The sequence below is a fragment of the Eulemur rufifrons genome, chromosome 29 (assembly GCF_041146395.1).
Source record: "Eulemur rufifrons isolate Redbay chromosome 29, OSU_ERuf_1, whole genome shotgun sequence".
NCBI classification, from domain to species: domain Eukaryota; kingdom Metazoa; phylum Chordata; class Mammalia; order Primates; family Lemuridae; genus Eulemur; species Eulemur rufifrons.
In genome coordinates this window covers 53,360,994-53,379,274 of record NC_091011.1, presented here as the reverse complement: position 1 = coordinate 53,379,274, position 18,281 = coordinate 53,360,994, and the positions used below count along the sequence as shown (strand labels likewise).

Sequence of the window (18,281 nt, the reverse complement as noted above, 5' to 3'; positions counted from 1 at the left end):
GTCATGGACAAACACCATTTTTTTTTAAAGCCAGCTTTACCTCAGGATGATGTCCAATTTCAATGTAGGTGCAAATTGGATGAAAAGCCCCAGTTCCACAGGCATACAAGTGAGTCTGATTATATGCCTTAAGTACCTTGATGAAATTAGCACATTCTTTCTGTAAGACAAAAGGAAAACCAGTGAGTTTTAGCAGACTGAGGTGTCCTCTAGGGTGCTAGGCATGCTTGAACAAATTTCTTTCTTATTCTTTTTTTGGCATCCCTTTCACAACATTTTTAGGACCTGTTTATTATTCTATTATTTTGCTTATATCACTATATGCATCAAAAATAAAAATTTCTTACTCTCGGTGGGGACACATATGATATGTCCTTCCATAACTCTTTTATTAAAACTATTTTTAATTTGTTTATACAAAAATGGGATAAATGTTTTAGATAACCACTAATCACAGGTGACTTTTCCAGAAATGAGGAGAGTAGAAAATTATTTTATTACTTAACAAGTTAAATAAACAAACAGGATGGTGAAAATTTCCTTGCAAAATCAGCTTTGAGTGTAATTTTAGGAAAAGAAAACAAAAATAAAAGATAATATGATCTTCCATTATACATGAAGTTTAAACATCATTAGTAACCCATTTTGACAATATCCAAATGCGTATTCATATGCTAAATAATAAAAACTACATTGAAATTATTTTGCTGTTGGTCAGAGACTTTCTTAACTAGTTTTTTTTTTCTTTTTTCTATAAACACTTGGAATTAAGAACCAAATATGTAACCATAAACGCAGATAAAGATCAAAATCTGACGATAGTGCAAGCAAGAATGGCAAACATAATAGAGGACTGGGTTAGTCCTGGCACTTATAAGTGTGTTATTTTCCCAAAGTCATTCTCTATGACTTGAGACTTTTCAGGTGAAAGCTCAGAGTGTATTTGGAGTTATGTAGTCACTTGGAATTTATCACTGAGTTGTTACAATAGTTTGAGTACATTTGCACATGACATTTGCATTTTATATTTGCAGCTGATGATTTTGGTGTCAATTCCATTGCCCCCATGACAGAAGGAGCAGGCAATCAAACTTGAACATTTTAATTAATATTTAAATTCAAATATTTCCTGTCCTGTCCCTAATCACTGATTTTTCTAGGATGGACCCTGATGATGTTCTTTGAATATATTTTCCTAAAGATGAATTAGGCCTATTTAAAATGAAATGCAAAAGTTTCCAGTTATGACTCCTTATGCATTATTAATATATGAAGAGTATTTTCAGGGTAACTATAATAAACATAAGTTCTTCCACTGTCTTGCTACACAGATCCTGAGTTTTTCTTTTGTCTGGCAAGGCATTATAGAATATAAAATTACTCTCTGAAGTAAATTGATTTTGCAAGTTGTTCTTAGGAAAAATTCCTCAGCTTAAAGGGTATGCGGATCTCATCCATGTTTCATTTTGAACAGGGTACATCCTAGGTAAAACTGTGAAACAGATACAACTTAACGTCCACTACTTTTAGCAACAAACTCTTCATTCTGTTTCTCCTTCCCCAAGAGAATAGGGCATGAATGCTTGGGCAGAGGAAAGAGGTTGTGGAAAGGGAAACATCTGATAAACTCATTTACAAATGAGGCATTCATGAGTCTTACCCAAAGGATCTATTCGTACTCTTAAAAAAATTCAGTCATTTGCAAAGAAGCCATTTTCAGGAAAATGTTTACTTTGAAACATTTTCAACATGTAGGTGCCCACATATTCTGCTTTTATATAAAGATAATCATCCCTGATTGTGGACTCAATATTATAGTATTCACGATTATAAATAACCAGTTTCGGCACCATTTGTTGAAACCAAGAAATTGGTTGTGCATATATTGGTAAACAAATGGATGTTCTATTAAATAATACTGGCAGACCCAGATGTATATCTTTTTCATTTTAGAAAAGAACAGGGTTTTAGTTTGCCTGCCAGACTTTTAAAGATATGCATGTAGTTTTGTCCACAAACCCAAATTCTCTAATTCTATCAGTGACAACTGAGTGCCTCCTAGAAATTTAAGAATAGAACTTAGTTCTCCATAATAAAAAGGAAGAAAATATTTTATGAGTAGGAATACTTGTCACAAAGGCTCATTCTACCTCTGCAACTGTTATGAATCCTAATATTACAGAATTTGTGGGTTCTTTATCTCTTATAGATTGAATAACTGATTAGCAATTTATTAGAGAGACTACTTCTGTCCTCCCAAGGAATTAACAGATTATAATTGAGGACTGAAAAACTCTCAGGGTTCTTAAAAACTATGAAATTGGGCCACATTGCAAATCATAATTTTAATTTTTTCTCTATTAACTGTTAAAGAAGAACCATTATAGTATGACAATTCTTCTACAAAGCTGATGGAACAAAATCAATCACAGGAGTATATCTGAGAAACCTGGCAAAAGGTCCTACTGAGAATGCTGATAATGGGAGTCTATCTGTGTTACAAAGCAGTTAGACCCACCCTATTGGCCTAAGGCCTGGAATGATTCCCTTTAGTTCCCCACTGAACTCTCCCAATTGGCAGCAGTTTCTATTGTTGCCATGCCCTGGGGGCTAGCTCAGCATTGTTTGAAAGTGGAGGTTGATGCAAATAGAATGGAGAGAAATTTCTTGGGTTTAGAGAGTATAAAGGTGCTAGGAATGAAACAAAGGAATGGAAGGAAATACTTTGAAAACTGGTTAAAAATAACTGGGAGGAGACTCATTGAAAACAATGGAGGAAGAAAGTGAATTAAAAGAACTGGACAGAGAAGAACCAACAACTTGAAAGAGACATTGTTAGTAAGGATTTGTTCTTAACAGAAAACCTACATAAAAGAGTATCAATCCTGTCATTCATTTGCCTTCATTCTCTAGCTTGTTGGTGCCAAGGTTTCTGAGTGTTCCAAAACAGGATATTCATTTTATTTGGAAGCAGCATGGATATACCTCTAAAAAGAGGGAAGCGCGGCAGAAAAAGGAAACACACTTCACACATTTCTGCTCTAGGGAGGCAGAAGAAGAGTGTTTCTGACCTTTCCTTGAACCATGACGATTCTGAAACTCAGAATGAAATGTAATTTTTGGCCTTAAACTACTGCACCGTTTTGCTCAGCACTGGAGGATTTACAATGTAATAAAGAGAGAGTGGAATCAGTTCAAAATGAATTCATTTTTCAAACCTTGATCCTTTTTGGAATTTAAGTTGATGTACAAAGACAAGTTTAGCAACACGTTGGCTTCCCCAGAGTCAGGCAACCATATTGACCTCTTACTTTACTGAAATTTACTCCAGAGCAACTGCATTATGAATTATTAGCTTAGAAGTAAAAGTAAGTAAAACCCAAGGCCACACCTGAGGAACAATGATTCATCATCCTTAGTGACAAACCATTTACATTTTTTAAAGTGTTTCTGGTCTTTTCAGATCAAATGGATAGAGGAATTATGCATACAAATATTAGCCTTGAAAAACAAATTTAGAAAAAAAAAGTCTACTTCTAGAAAAAGACATAGAAGCCAAAAACACAGGGATTCAAAAACAAACATTACAGATATGTAGCACTGATTAGACTGTGTTACACAGACTTTTCCTGGACGGTTACAAAAATAAAGTCCATCCATCTGTCAAAACAACTGCTCCATGCATGAAAATTAAAACAGAATTGAGGTGTTTTTAACTAACTTCCGATAATTATACTTTCTACAAAAGAATATGATTTACCTCCAATTCCAATTACCTCCTTGCATGTTCTTAAATTATGGATGGAACAGTGAAATTTTACTCTAAATAAGAGAAGAGAAAAAAGGAGAGAAGACTTGTGAACATGAACAATCTCTATTCCAATATATTCAGTTCATGATTAAATCAAACAACTTGTTCTGGTTCAAATATAAATCAGTCCAAAATGAATGGGTAGAGTACAGCATTCTCAGGTCAGTGAGAATTCATTTAAAAAGAAAAAAAAAAATCTCTATCCTATCAGCAGTTTATGTAGAAAGAAATATTTTAATATATATTCTAGCAGCTGGGAAAGCAAAGGAAACCCTTTTGTATCATGCTGGGTGGATACATTTATGCATGAAAACCCATTAATAAGCTTAATTCCTGCAGTTTATCTGTTGACTTTCTTTTTCTTTGGTCAATTTATTTGGCAAGCTAGCTGAATACTAGAATCTTCGTGCCAAAGCAGTAATCCGTAAGATTGTTCCTGTCACTCACTATATCCCTCCCTCTATTTAAGCTGTTCCATACTTATCTGGCAATAATGTTTAATCTTTTTTTCTTTTAACATTGTGCTCTTACAGCTGTGATCCAATCATCCATAATAGTGTCTTCCTAATACTTCACTATTCACTAAAGGATGTTAGAAATCTCTTCTTTGAAAAAGCATATCTAACAAAACTAAGATATAACCATATGTAATTATAATATCCATCTAATGTTGAATTTGTGACTCGGAATTTTTAACATATACATTTTAAATTGAGGAGTAGGCTGATCTGTCCATTTTGGGAGACATTTTTACCTTCACTATTTAGAATAATAATGGCATAATAAAACCAATTGACCTTTCCATGTTAAAGCTTTTTAAAACTAATTTCAGAGATTTTTAAAAAATTACACATTCAACTAAGACAAAAAGTTGGTGTTACTTTATAGGTAGCTATTTAAGTACATAAGCATATTCATGTTAATTGAACTTTATCACCATTAAACTTATGATAACTGAAAAATAAATTTTGAATTGGCTTGAATGATGTGATAAATCAAATGAAGAATCTCTGTACAAGGCTCCCAAATCATTTTCCTTAAATGCTCATTTCAGTTAAGTGCCTCATTTGACTGCTTCACTCTCTAGAAAAACTATTTGTTTTGAAGTTCTAGAAATTCTGTTCAATATTCTATAAACACTTCTTTTTCAAATCACTTGAAACCTTCCAACTCGGTCAAAATGATTATACACATAGGCATTATCATTGATAATTTTTGCAAAAGCTGACCAATGTGGTTCTCTTCTACTGTTTAAAGGAGCTTTGATAGAAGCTTATGATATCTAATTTTAGGCTTATGTTTTCTTTTATATCCTACTATGAATCTAACTAATCTTCATATTTGTACCACTCATTAGCATGATTTGCTTGTGGTCCATTTTATGCACCTAGCATAACCTTTCTTCTTCTCATATTCCAATGAACGCAGACAATTATAAAACATTATGTGAAATCTACCTAAATGTGTTTTCTGCCAAACCATAAAAACTATTAAGTAGTCATGATCCTTACTCTGATTTCAAAAATTATATTCTGTGGTTTCCAATTTTATGCAAGGTTCTGAATACTTAGTGCTCATTGTCTTAAAGCAACCAAGTCACTGATTTACATCAAGTAGGATGAGTTACAATCTAAAGAAATTTATTGTGGATAAGATTATTTGACATATTTAATTTAACACATATGCCTTTATCATATCATAACCATTATTCAAATAAGAGAGATGAACTGCATCTTTAATTGCATATGAGGTGTAGCCTTGGGGAAGGAAAGAAAAAAATGTAGCCCATATTGTAGAGAAATGCTTGATTTCATTCATACACACCTCAGTTCTACCCTCTGCCTTGTCTAATATCAAAAATTAATATTTTGGTTGGAGCCCTTAATGTCCAAAGTACTAAAGACTGTTACGTAGTTGATAATATAAAATATTCTCTTAACATATCTTTTGATAATTGGAGACTCCTTAACCAAGTTCAGTATTTGTAACATCAATACCAACATATCAGACTTATTCAAAAGCAAGTGCCTACAGCATATTCCACATGTTCACTTTTTTTCTTTTCTTTCTTAGTGGCTTAAAGTTTAGTTGCTTTAAAATTGGCTTAAAAAATAGAACATTAGAAAAAAAGAATGTTTACAGTATAAAAAGGGCTGAAAATAAGTCAAGTTCTTAAAGTGTCAATGAATTATCAAAGCAAAGTTCCAAGACCCTGTCATGGGCAGAATTCTGCCATAAAATAAATTTGTCCCTTGAAGCCCTAACCCTGAGTACCTCAGAATATGACTGTATTTGAAGATAGGGCCTTTAAAGAGGTTATTAAGTTAAAATGAAGCCCTTAGGGTGAACCTCAATCCATTCTGGCTAGTGGATTTATAAGAAGAAAAAAATTGGACATATAGGGAGACATCAGGAGCACGAGCGCACAGAAGGACAACCACGTGAAGTGGCAGCAAGAGTCTGGGCATCTATCTGCAAGCCAAGAGAGAAGACGCAGGGAAAACCAACACTGCTGACACCTTGATCTTAGACTTCCAGCCCCCAGAACTGGGAGAAAATAAATTTCTGTTTAAGCCCCCCAGTATGTGGTACTCTATTATGATAGCCTTAACAAAGTAATACAAACATTAAAGAGACAATGAGTATGTGGGTTATTGGAGGACCCATGCTGCTTAATCAAAAGACAATTAAATTATTAGTGCTTAAAATATTTTGGCCAACAGAACACATATGATAGCATACTTTTGTCCCTAATCAGCCAAATTGTGATTTTCTGCTTTGTACATACTAAATATTAAGGAGAAAATTTCACAAAAATTTCATTTTTTTCTGGAATATTTTTACTGAATATATGTTCAAACAATATCCACATATAATAATCTTCCTAAATTTACACACACATATATGTGTGCATATGTATGCATATACATACATATATACAGATATATGTATTAACTTGTAGAAATAATTTCTGAATACAACTAAAATTTGGAACTTTGAAATTTATTTCTATTAATATTTAATGAAAATTTTACCTATTCTAAGGTCTTTACATTTGAAAAGGTATTTCCAAAAAGTTTAAGAAAACATCAAGGGAAAAATTAATAAGGTCCTAATGATAAAATAGAAATAGCATGGAGGTAGTTGCTTTTGTTTATCTTATGCTTTAAAGTAAGTTAGACATAGGTTAGAATTACTCAGGCATCTTCCATTTGCTGTGTGACCATTAGAAAGTTACTTAGAGTCTCTGAGCCTCAGTGTCCTTAATGAGAAATAAAATTAATGATACATCCATGTGAAGTACTTAGCATGATTCCTAGCACTTGTTAATTGATAAGTAACTGGTTATCCTATTCTTAAAATAATCAACCATCTCTATTGGTTTGGATATTTTCATGACTGCTTAACTCACAATATTCCACAAAGTATGCTATTTCACACGTTATGCCAAGAACTCAATAAATTGTTCAGTCTTTCTAAGGATATAGTTAGCAGTATTTAAGCACATATTTGGTACTAAGCAGAAGTAAATTTGACAAAATTGGTTTTGAATATTAATCTATGCCCATTTCTGTTACAAATGGAAATTACATATTGTTCATTAGAATTTTCACGAAACTCCAATCCTCTAACAGTGGAGGACTATAAATTATAATCACTTTTGTTATCAAAGTGGTAAATACCATGATTTGCTGTCTCAATAAAACAGCAAAGATAGCAACTATTTGTCAACAGTTGTGATGGAATTGTACTGTATTAACTTAGATAAGGTTGAAATACATTTGCTAGAGTTCTCTTTCCTGTAGGTAGGTTAAGGTTGGTTAAGCTTGGCTATAAAAAAATTTCCATGAGATTTGGGAGGCGTAAATTAAGCTGCAACCATAACACTCTCCAGATTGGTCTGATCAGCTGGGGACTTTGTTAGCATGGGGCAGTATCTGGGCCTGCAGCTCCTGGGTTTCCACCACATCTTACTCTTTAGCTTTCAAAGGCCTAGTTCTGATCTTTGTGGAGCTCCATGGCAAAAGGCACGAGGTTCTACTTTAGGTCACCCAGATTGACCCAAAGAAGGTGAGAGGCAGTGAAAGACAGACTCTTTTAACATTGAATACATAGGGAATACATATATGCACAGACATATGCATACATATGGTCTATATTTAATACTAATACTATATGATGGGATAATATATGCAGCACCTAATTTAGGAATGTAATAATGAGAAGCTTCAAGAATTGTCTGCACTTAAACCCAAAACCAATGTTAAGATTCTCAGTCTCCAGGAATACTGTCAAGTTTTTAGAGATACCATAATTTTGCACTCTGTTTTCCTTACAACCATTTAAATGTGTACATAGATATACTTTACAATTAAATAACACAAACAGAACTTTGGGAAATTTTCATGATGCCCTGTGGACATAAGAAGGCAGTGATTCTTTATTGCTATAAATGGTTTTTTATTGCTTCCAAATTAAATTAGAGAAAAGCAATAAAAAGTTGACCACAACAAATTTGTCTTGAGACAGAGCATATCTAAGGAAAATATTCCCAGAGTTCATGTTAAATATATGCTATGATGGTCAATATACCTCAGAAATGAGTAGAAATACATTTGTAAATATTATTAAGCACCTAAATAAACAGAATACCAAAGACAAGTGTTAAAATTACATGTCAGTGGGACTTGGATCAACTTGCTAACTATGAAGTCAGAAGATATTGGCCCAAATCCTTTTCCCAGAGGAACTGTCCAAGTCATGATAATGAACGTTCCAGAGTATAACATACTTACCATATTCTAAAAGCGTATATACTGATGCATGGTTGAATTATGGTGTTCAGTCAAATCTAGATAATAATTTCTTAACCAGTGCCAAATATTTGACCTTCTTCTCAGCCACTTAAAGTTATAGTTGAACTTTCCAATAAAATGAACAAACTCAAACATACCAAATCTTCTAACAGTTTTTATTAAATGTTTCTATTTCAAGTGCTAACCCTACTTTGCAAATAAGCAATTAAATTTCATTTAAATTTTTATTCTGAATCTAAAAAATTTCCAAAAAACTAAGTTCATATATATATCTGGAACTTGGTTCATGGCAATTCAGACATAATAAATAGTAACTTATTTTGCTTTATTAGTAAAACATATTAACTAAAATATGAATAATGCCTAATTTATAAAATAAATTTGATGGCAAAGTTTTATTTGTCATGTATATTCTGCCTAACACACACAATTGGTTTTTCAAATTATTTTGAAAAAAAAATGTTTACTTGTAACCAAATATGAGTCACCTAAATGAATTAATATTAGAAATGCATTTAGATCAATATCAGGTATATAGTAAGCTCTCAAAAAGTATTAGCTGTTATTATTATTTCTGAATGCTTAATTTAAACTCTAGTCATTGAGTTCAGCTTGCCTGATATTTATCTCCAAGCAGAAATACACATGCATACACAGAAACATGCATGTGAAAAGATACGCTCATTTCTGTGACTTTTAGTAAGATAAAATTGTCTCTGGCTTTCATAAAAAATCAGTTATCTGTATAACTGAAGTGTCATCAAATTTAATCATGGGAATTATATTTAAAAATGAATGAATAGACCATAAGCTTTCATTTGTGAGATCATCTAGGATGTCCACAAAAAATTATAATCAATATTGTCAAAACTGCAAAGGGTCTGGAGCTTGACCTTACTTGTAAGATAACAAGTTAGCCTGACACGCTTTCAAGGACACTGACAGAAGATATGTGGCTCTGGGGTCACATATAAAGGACTTCATTACTCACAAAAATAGAAGTAGCCAGAGAACCAGCACTTCTTGTGCTATTCCCGCCAGGCAGTGGGAAGAGGGCTCGGTGACACCTACATATACAGTGAGTTGTATTATAGGATAAGAACCTTGGATGAGAAAACCTGAATATTTTTTGATAGGTACAGCACGCTGGCCTATAGATCTTGAAGGAGATATTATGTTCATTATAATGGACAGTTAGCATACCTGTCCTGTGCTCCAGAGGGAGACACGAGACACTACCTTCCAAGGCTCTTAACTGTATAAACATTCTTAAAAAATAGTCTGCAACAAAGGCAGTCTGTGCCCCTGCTCATAAGATGTGAGGAAGTGTGAGAGACCCATGAAAAATTGTCTTCCCACAATTATACCTAAGGAATTTGAGATTTAATGAAACCTTATGATTTTTGTAGACTCCCAACTTTGAGGGTAATTCTAAGTTTCCACTTAATAAATTTTTATCATGTTTTGATGTACCTAAAATAAAATTAAAAAATCAGTTTTGACCTTTGTCAAAAATTGTGTTCAATTTGACTTTTGAAAAGGTAATGAAATTCAAGGGTTGTCATGTGTATTTTGGAATACACTACAACTTAAAATGCATGTGCAGCCTTAAATTCTCAATTGCATTCACTTGGCAAAAATTAGTGTTGTTGAGGTCCTTCAATTTGAGCCATGGTAAAGGTGATGGATATGATATAATATATCACAGTATTAAAATGAACAACCACTAAGGACAAAATATAAACATAAATCCCTCAAGAATTTAAAAAATGTCCCAAAGTTCAGGTACATTCTACTACACTTTGAAATGTATCCAAGAATCAGAATGTTATGAGAATCTGCTTTTTTTTTTTTGTTCCTCTCAGATGGTTGAAATTTTGATTTCCAACAATGTTCAAAATATTTCTAACAGTCATACGGTTGCCATTTGGTTTTATTGAAATTTAGTGCAAAAAGAGATGGTTTAGTAGGATAAACAAAGAAGATTCAGAGAGCTATTGATTCAAAACAGATTCTTTTACCAGCTTAGCATGTATTCAGCTTTCATTTGCAAAACAGGGTCAAGGAAGTTAATCCTTCAATAGAAGTGTTATTGTGAATAACAAAGTGGATTTTAAGCACTAGAAAAATATCAAAAATGAGAGTAAAGGTGAATAATGGCACTTAGAATACAGATATCTGGATTGAATTTATCTTCTTATTCAGTCTTTATCCAATAGTATTATATACACTGCATTACATTTTTTTTAAAAAATAACTACTCAAGTAGCAGCAATGGAAAAGTTCATGAGTATTTCACTCATTTAATGTTAGAAATGCCATAGGAATTTAAAGGTTCAGAACCTACATTAAGTAAAAAAGTCATATTAATATGATGGTATGTTTTATATTTTATATATTCACTTCTACAAAGTAAAAATATATTTAGATTAATGATCTTCTTATTTTTTATTTTTTTTATTTTTATTTTTTGTTTGTTTTTCAGCTCATTATGGGGGTACAAAAGATCAGGCTATATACATTGCCCATGCCTCCCCATCCCCCCGAGTCTTAGCTTCAGTTGTGTCCATTCCCTAGACAGTGCACATCACACTCATCATGTAGGTGTGCACCCCTCCCCTCCCCCAACCCCATCCCCCCCAGTCAGAACTTCAAGTGTGTCCATTCCCCAGGCAGTGTGCATCTCACTCAACAAATAGGTGTACACCCATCCCTTCCACCCAGCCCCGACCTCTGTCTGATACCCAATTGGTGTTATTCCCAAATGTGCACTCAGGGAAACCAGTTTGCTGGTGAGTACATGTGGTGCTTATTTTTCCATTCTTGGGATACTTCACTTAATAGAATGGGTTCCAGCTCTCTCCAGGAGAACCAAAGAGATGCCATATCACCATTATTTCTGATAGCTGAGTAATATTCCATGGTATACATATACCACATTTTGCTAATCCATTCATGAATTGATGGGCATTTGGGTTGTTTCCACATCTTTGCGATTGTGAATTGTGCTTCTATGATCTTTTTAGAAATGTCATCATCTGCATGCACACACACATACACCCTGTATCTATCTATCTATCATCTATCTATCCAGAGAGAGAGAGAGAGAGAGCACGAGCCTGTGTCTCAGGCTGTAGATTCCCTCTTTACCACAAGTCCATTCTTTGTGAAATAGTTGCTCAGATTAGAGTTGCTGATTTAATATATGTATTTGATGCAAAACTGAGCAGAAAGTAGTGATGGGTTGTATTGTCTCAGCTGCATGGGAGAATGGTGAGAAGGTTCACTTTCCTGTATGAAACCATACTCAGTGACATAGGAACTATGTAGGTTCAGTCCAGTGGCATGTCCTGACTTCCCAGTAACTGTGCTGTCTTAGCCATAGGAATAGAGCATTCTCTTAACCAGACTTAAGAATGATCCACTCCGGAGAAATAAAATTAGCTAGTTTCTTGGCCTGACTTTTCCTATTGTATCCTTGCATCTGAATCTGTTGCTAAGAAAACAGCACTTCCCCCCATGATTAGTTTAAAAACACTTCATTTGCAGCATACGTTTTGAGGAAACCAATAGGGAAATGCTAAACCCAGGCTTTAGAAACCAGAGAGAACACACAAGGGGGTTGTTAGTTTACTTTACTATAAATGTTCAGGTCAGTTCCTATTTTGGTCACAATTCTATCTTGGAGCCCTGATGGCTGCAAAAACCACTCAAGCCTCATTCTTGTGGTTTTCAGCATTACAAGAGCTCTTTGAAAAGAATTATTGCCCATAAGTCACAACTATTATTTACTCAAGATAACAGTGCAGAATTTCCATGTCCATGTGTCACTTTGCAAATCAGGTGTTGAATTTAAAAAAAAATTCCTTCCTCCTAATATTTCTTTCTTATTGGTTATTTAAATCATTGTTAAAAGTAATAATACTATTATTTTCTTATGTTTATTAAGGAATAAATCCCAGGAAGTCATCTGATAGCCATTTCTAAATTCATATATTAAGAAAGAAATGCAAAAACAAAAAATAGGTCTGTAAATTAAATTTAAAAAAAAAAATGAATGCTACGCATGCTATTTAAGTGCATTGAATATATAAATTGTAATATTACTTAAATGAGGTTAACTGAAAAATAAAATGAACTTTAATAAAATTCTAAATGTATAAAATGTCTTGAATAAAGACTAATGAAAATCAATATTAAAAGAAAAATATGGGTTACCAGATAAATAATATGAAATATATTTTAATGGTAAGTAAAGCTATAGGGAAAATACATTCTTCCTTAAAACAAGATATATAAAAACTCTTGTTTCCTTTGTTAAATATTAACACAGAAAATTCAAAATCTAGAATTGATTTAATGCAGAATATAAAGAAATACAAAAGCACAAATATTTTATAATGTTACATTAATGAATTGATTTTGTAAAAGATTAATAAGACTAATATTGTCATACCACTGAATTTTAAAAATATATATATCTCTCAATGTACCTATCTTTATCATAACATATGAGGTATAATTTAAGAATCTTTATTATGAGGTGCTATGAAATGATCACATGCCTCACGTGCCACTGTATCAGATTTAGCAAACTCCATGTTTTACTTCCTTTAAAAATCCATAAGCACTTTTAGTAAGAATAGAAAGTATAATAAAGTAACCCTTCTTCTTAGAAAGGATACCTCTGAAGTCATCATTAAGTGATTACCTTATTCATAGGGCACTGTGGCTCATGAGTTTATTGCAGCTGCTGAACTACCTGCATCTGGGCTAACACCAGAATCCCTCATCTTTCAGTATTAATAACACAGAGAGGGAGAGAGAGAGATAGAGAGTTCCATAAAAGATGAGAGAAATGCATCAAGGTGAATAATTATGGAAATCACAAACACAAAAATTTCTGCTATCTCAGTTATTGAGTTGATTCAATCATGGAATCAAATATGCTTAGTACTTGACTTTAGTGCTTATTATAATATCCAGATGATTTTAGAGATAAGAAGGTAAATATGATTATTATCTTCCATTTCAGATCAAATCAAATTTAGAACAATGCAACACTGCAGTGGTCATGATCATTAAAGAGTACCAAACTAATTTCACTAACAATATTTGCAGTTAGAAATTATCCATTCAACTTTATTATATATACCAATAATAAGAATTATGGTTAATAATTATATCATTAATATTGTTAATAGTTAATATTACAGTTATGCAATAACTGTGTTCCTTTGAACATCACAGAAATTCTTTGAGGTGGTTATTATTCTACTCACACTTCTGATGATCCAGAAAAAGTAAGATATTTGCTCAAATCTATTAATTATCTGTGTGTAAATGGGCAAGTTCAAATCCAAACATTCTAATCAACATCAAAAACATCATCAGGGACACAGAAATTTTCATCTCAACTTCTAGCACAGTAGCCAACACATTAAAAAAAAATTTAATGTAAAGATTTTTAATGAATGTTCTGAATCATTTTATTTCCTGATCAAGAAAATAGGAATAATCATTTTATTTCCTGATCAATATTATTACAACTACATTAAAAATGCTATGAAAATTATCATAGTGCTTAGTATAGGAGAGATTGTCTATAATTGTTAAGTTTCTCTGTCTTCACCTTTTAGGTTTTAATAGAAAGGGGGAAGTCTGTGTTCTTAAAAGTAACAGATGTATACAGGTAAGATAGCCATTTCTATTTATCCTCGGCTATCATTACACTGAAAATTTTCAACATAATTTGTCAATAGTAACTAAGGTATTTTGATGTTAAAATTTTTCTGTATTCAGTTATGCTTTTGGCCTTACATTTGTGGTTTTCTACTTTATAAATAATTTTGACAAAAGCTATTAAGTTTTATTAATAGTTTCATTAATTACTAATTGTATTAATAATATATGTATTGTCCCATGTAATATATAGGATACTAAAGCTGAAAGAAAGTTAAGGTGCTTGCTCAGTACATTTAATGGGTAAGTGGGGCTACCGCCATCAAACTCTTAACCTCTTTGGACTCCTACTTCATCACGTTTTCTATTTACTCCTTTCCAAATGTTTCAACATCATGCATCAGTTTGTGATAGTATAAAATTTGATAGAAGAACACACTGTTTTTGGTCCACTGATAGTTACATAACCAGAAAAATATTTACAGTACCAAGAAGGTGTAATGTGACTTACAATTGACCTAACTCTAGTCAGACTCTTCTGAACTCTCTTCTCATGGTGGCTCTAAATTTGGGGTTTCTGCGCACATCTCTGCTTAGTACAGTTTTAGCAAGAATCCTGCAGGGTCAGTTTTGAAAATATACCCCACCCTTGATATGTGATCAAATTCGTTACTTCCCCATTGTCAATATCTATCACCCTGGCCTGCCTTCAGTAATAATCCTGTCAAACCCATTTAGCCAGAATTCCCATTAGTCCTGATGTTCCCTCCTAGTAATTTTCCATCCAGTAATTCCCACCCTTCTTCTGGGCTATAAATCACCGGTTTTTGTGTTCAGATTTGAGCTCTGTCACCCCCCGCTACTATAAAACTCCATTGTAGCAGTCCCCTGAATAAAGTCTGCCTTATCATCCTTTTTGTTAAATTTATTTATTTTTTAATTATTATGGGTGCATAATATTAATAGTTGCATATCTTTATAGGGTACATGTAATGTTTTGATACAGGCATAAAATGTAATCAAATCAGGGTAATCAGGCAATCTATCATCTCAACTATTTAACATTTCTTTGTGTTACGAACATTCCTATTCTACTCTTTTAGTTATTTTAAAGTATATCCTAACTTAATTGTCGATTATAGCTAAATATTGGAAACAATTGATCTCATGTAGACAGAGAGTAGAATGAAGGTTACCAGAGGCTGGGAAAATAGTGGGAAGAGGGGGGATAAAGTAGGGATGCTTAATGGGTGCAAAGATATAGCTAGATAGTTACATAGAATGAATAACATTTGATAGCACAAATCACCTTGCCATCTTGAACAAGTGTCATGAATATTTTTTAACATAATTTATCACATTTAATATGTAATTTTCAAGGATGAACTCCCCATGTTTGCTAAAATATGTAGGTATTACAAATGGGGAATACCTGTGCCTTGTACTCCTTTATCTAACTTCTTTCACCTATAGCCAACATTGCTACTAGATTGAGGCATTCTTTTCCCAGAAACTCCAATTCCAACTCTAAATCCTAAATGTATACATCATTTTAGGTAGCTGCTAAAATCATTCAGGTGGTCCCTTGAAAATATCTATATTTCTATGCACATATATACAGATAGATTTATGCCTTTAGGTAATACATAGGATAAATTTCTTTTATGCTAATACTTCAAAACAGAAAAAACTTTTAAAATTATTTCTTAGTGTTTTAGATATCCCAAAATGTCAATAAAACATAAATAACATGAAATTATATTTTTAATTCTGTAATTCATTTTAATTAACTTATGTAAATGATAATTACTTTTCATGATCTGTGCAAATCCTTGACTATACCTCAAAATTAAGCTCACTTAATTTTATCGAGAATTTACCTTAGGAAAAATGGTCTCTATCTTTTTACAATGGTAAAACCACTGTAGGGATTGCTCACTACTCATCTTTGGTTCCACAGTGCTTTGGACAATGCCTATTACTTGGTCATTTTTCAAGCCATATTTATTTAAGGGATGAGTGCATGGAAGGAAAGAAGGAAGAAAGGAGGAAATGAAGAAGAAGAAGGAAAAGGAAAGGAAAGGGAAAGAAATGAAGGAAAAGGAATGAGAAGGAACAGAAAGAAGGAGAGAGAAGTAATTTAATCAAGACTCAGAAATAGAAACATATATCATTCAAGAAGAATTCAAGAAGAATTAACATATGAAAATCAACTTGTAAAAGGAGTTGATTTATTGAATATAAGCATATATGCCATAAAATTATATTTTGTTAATTATCTTTTGCATATATAAATCTCCAAAGGGACTATATTTTTTATTTATTTAGGAATATTATTATTGTTACACACTTCCTTTACATAAATCTGTCAGTGGTTCCAGAATTTAATAGTATTATTTTTTTCTCAGTGACTAAGTCCACAAGTAAAACATGGTATTTAATAGAACACTGAACAAAAATAAATGACAGAGTAATAAATTACTTATATAATTACTATAGGTTGAGCACCCTTTATTCAAAAACCCATAATCTGCAATGCTCCAAAACCAAAATTTTTGAGCACCTATATGACACTGCAAATGGAAAATTCCACACCTGACCTCATGTGATGGGTTGCAGTCAAAATGCAAGAGCATAATACACAATTTTTTCAGCATCCCCAAGGGAAAAATAAAATTACCTTCAGATAATGTGTATAAGATGTATATGAAACATAAATAACTTTCATTTTTAGACTTGGGATTCATCTGCAACATATCTTATTATACATATACAGACATTCTAAAATCTGAAAAAATCAGAAATCTGAAACACTCTGGTCCCAAGAATTTCTAATAAAGGTTACTCAACCTGTATAATAATTTGAGACTGATACTTACCAGGATATCTTTTCCAGCCCACTTGCATTCATCTCTTCTGGTGTAGGATACTGGCCACACAATCTATGGACAAAGATGAAACATTGTTTTATGCCAATTAAGTTCTCTAAGAGATTCAGCGCTATATAGTCCTTTGGATGAAGTTGGGACAACTGAAGTAATGAAAGTCCCATAAAGCATTATGTGGCAGGAAACCTTTCATTTTAGACTTTCCAGTGGCATTAGCAAGGACTTGAGTCCTTCATTCTCCATCTAGTTTTTGTTTTACATAAAGTTGAGAGAGAGGAATTGATGTAGACAATAGATCTAAGCAGTGTAGGGTGGAAAGAACTGCGACACAAGTTGAGAGACAGATCATCTTGAGAAAATGTAAGAATTTAATGAAGAGAGGTAAAAATTGTCATAGAACATGGCTCATAGTTTTCTAAATTAGTCTTTATTATGAAATAGTGATTCTGAAATTTTAAGATTTGGGTATTCTGGATCTATTTTCCTCATCCAAATCTCAGCATGACGACATGCTAGACTAAGCAACTAAAAGCGTTAGAAAAACCCATTTTAGAAAGGAATCTTTTCTTTGCTCTTTTTTTTTTTTATTTTGGACAGGGAAAATAGTTAAAAGTAGCATTTTATATTTTTGAGATATAAAGGTAGATTGAAAAGGGAAATAGCTCTAAAAAATCATCATCTCCAATGTGGGCTAAATGTAGACTAGTTTAGAAATAATTGTTTATGTTTTCATTTTTAATATTTATTTTTCATCCTTCCAACAGTCCCATATTATATAAATACAGTGATGGTGGCAGATAAGCCAAGATGTTAGTGGTGGCCTGGAGGACAGTGGATGTGTATCCCTAGACAATATTAATCCAAATCTCTCATCTAAATTTTAAGATAAAATTTTAATATAAAATCCCCCAAGCAATTCCAATGACTCCTAACTATATTGGGCAGAATAATTTATTGCTGCTTTACTCATCTTTCCCTTCTAGTAATATTAGTTAATTTCAGGGGAAACATGTCATATATAAAAGAAAAATCCAGAAATGGTGGCAATTAATCATTTATGTCTGCTAGAAAGCTTTTAGTCTC

The 18,281-nt window shown here is 32.7% G+C and overlaps 1 protein-coding gene across 1 annotated transcript in view; it reads right to left on the bottom strand.

Moving 5' to 3' along the window:
• SEMA3A (semaphorin 3A) overlaps nt 1-18,281 on the bottom strand; it is a 205,498-nt gene that overhangs the window by 128,896 nt on the left and 58,321 nt on the right. The window contains exons 3-4 of the mRNA XM_069461990.1: nt 17,190-17,252; nt 41-160 (exon numbers count right to left, since the gene is read on the bottom strand). Coding sequence (XP_069318091.1) covers nt 41-160; nt 17,190-17,252 — 183 coding nt within the window. The remainder of the gene's footprint in view (nt 1-40; nt 161-17,189; nt 17,253-18,281) is intronic.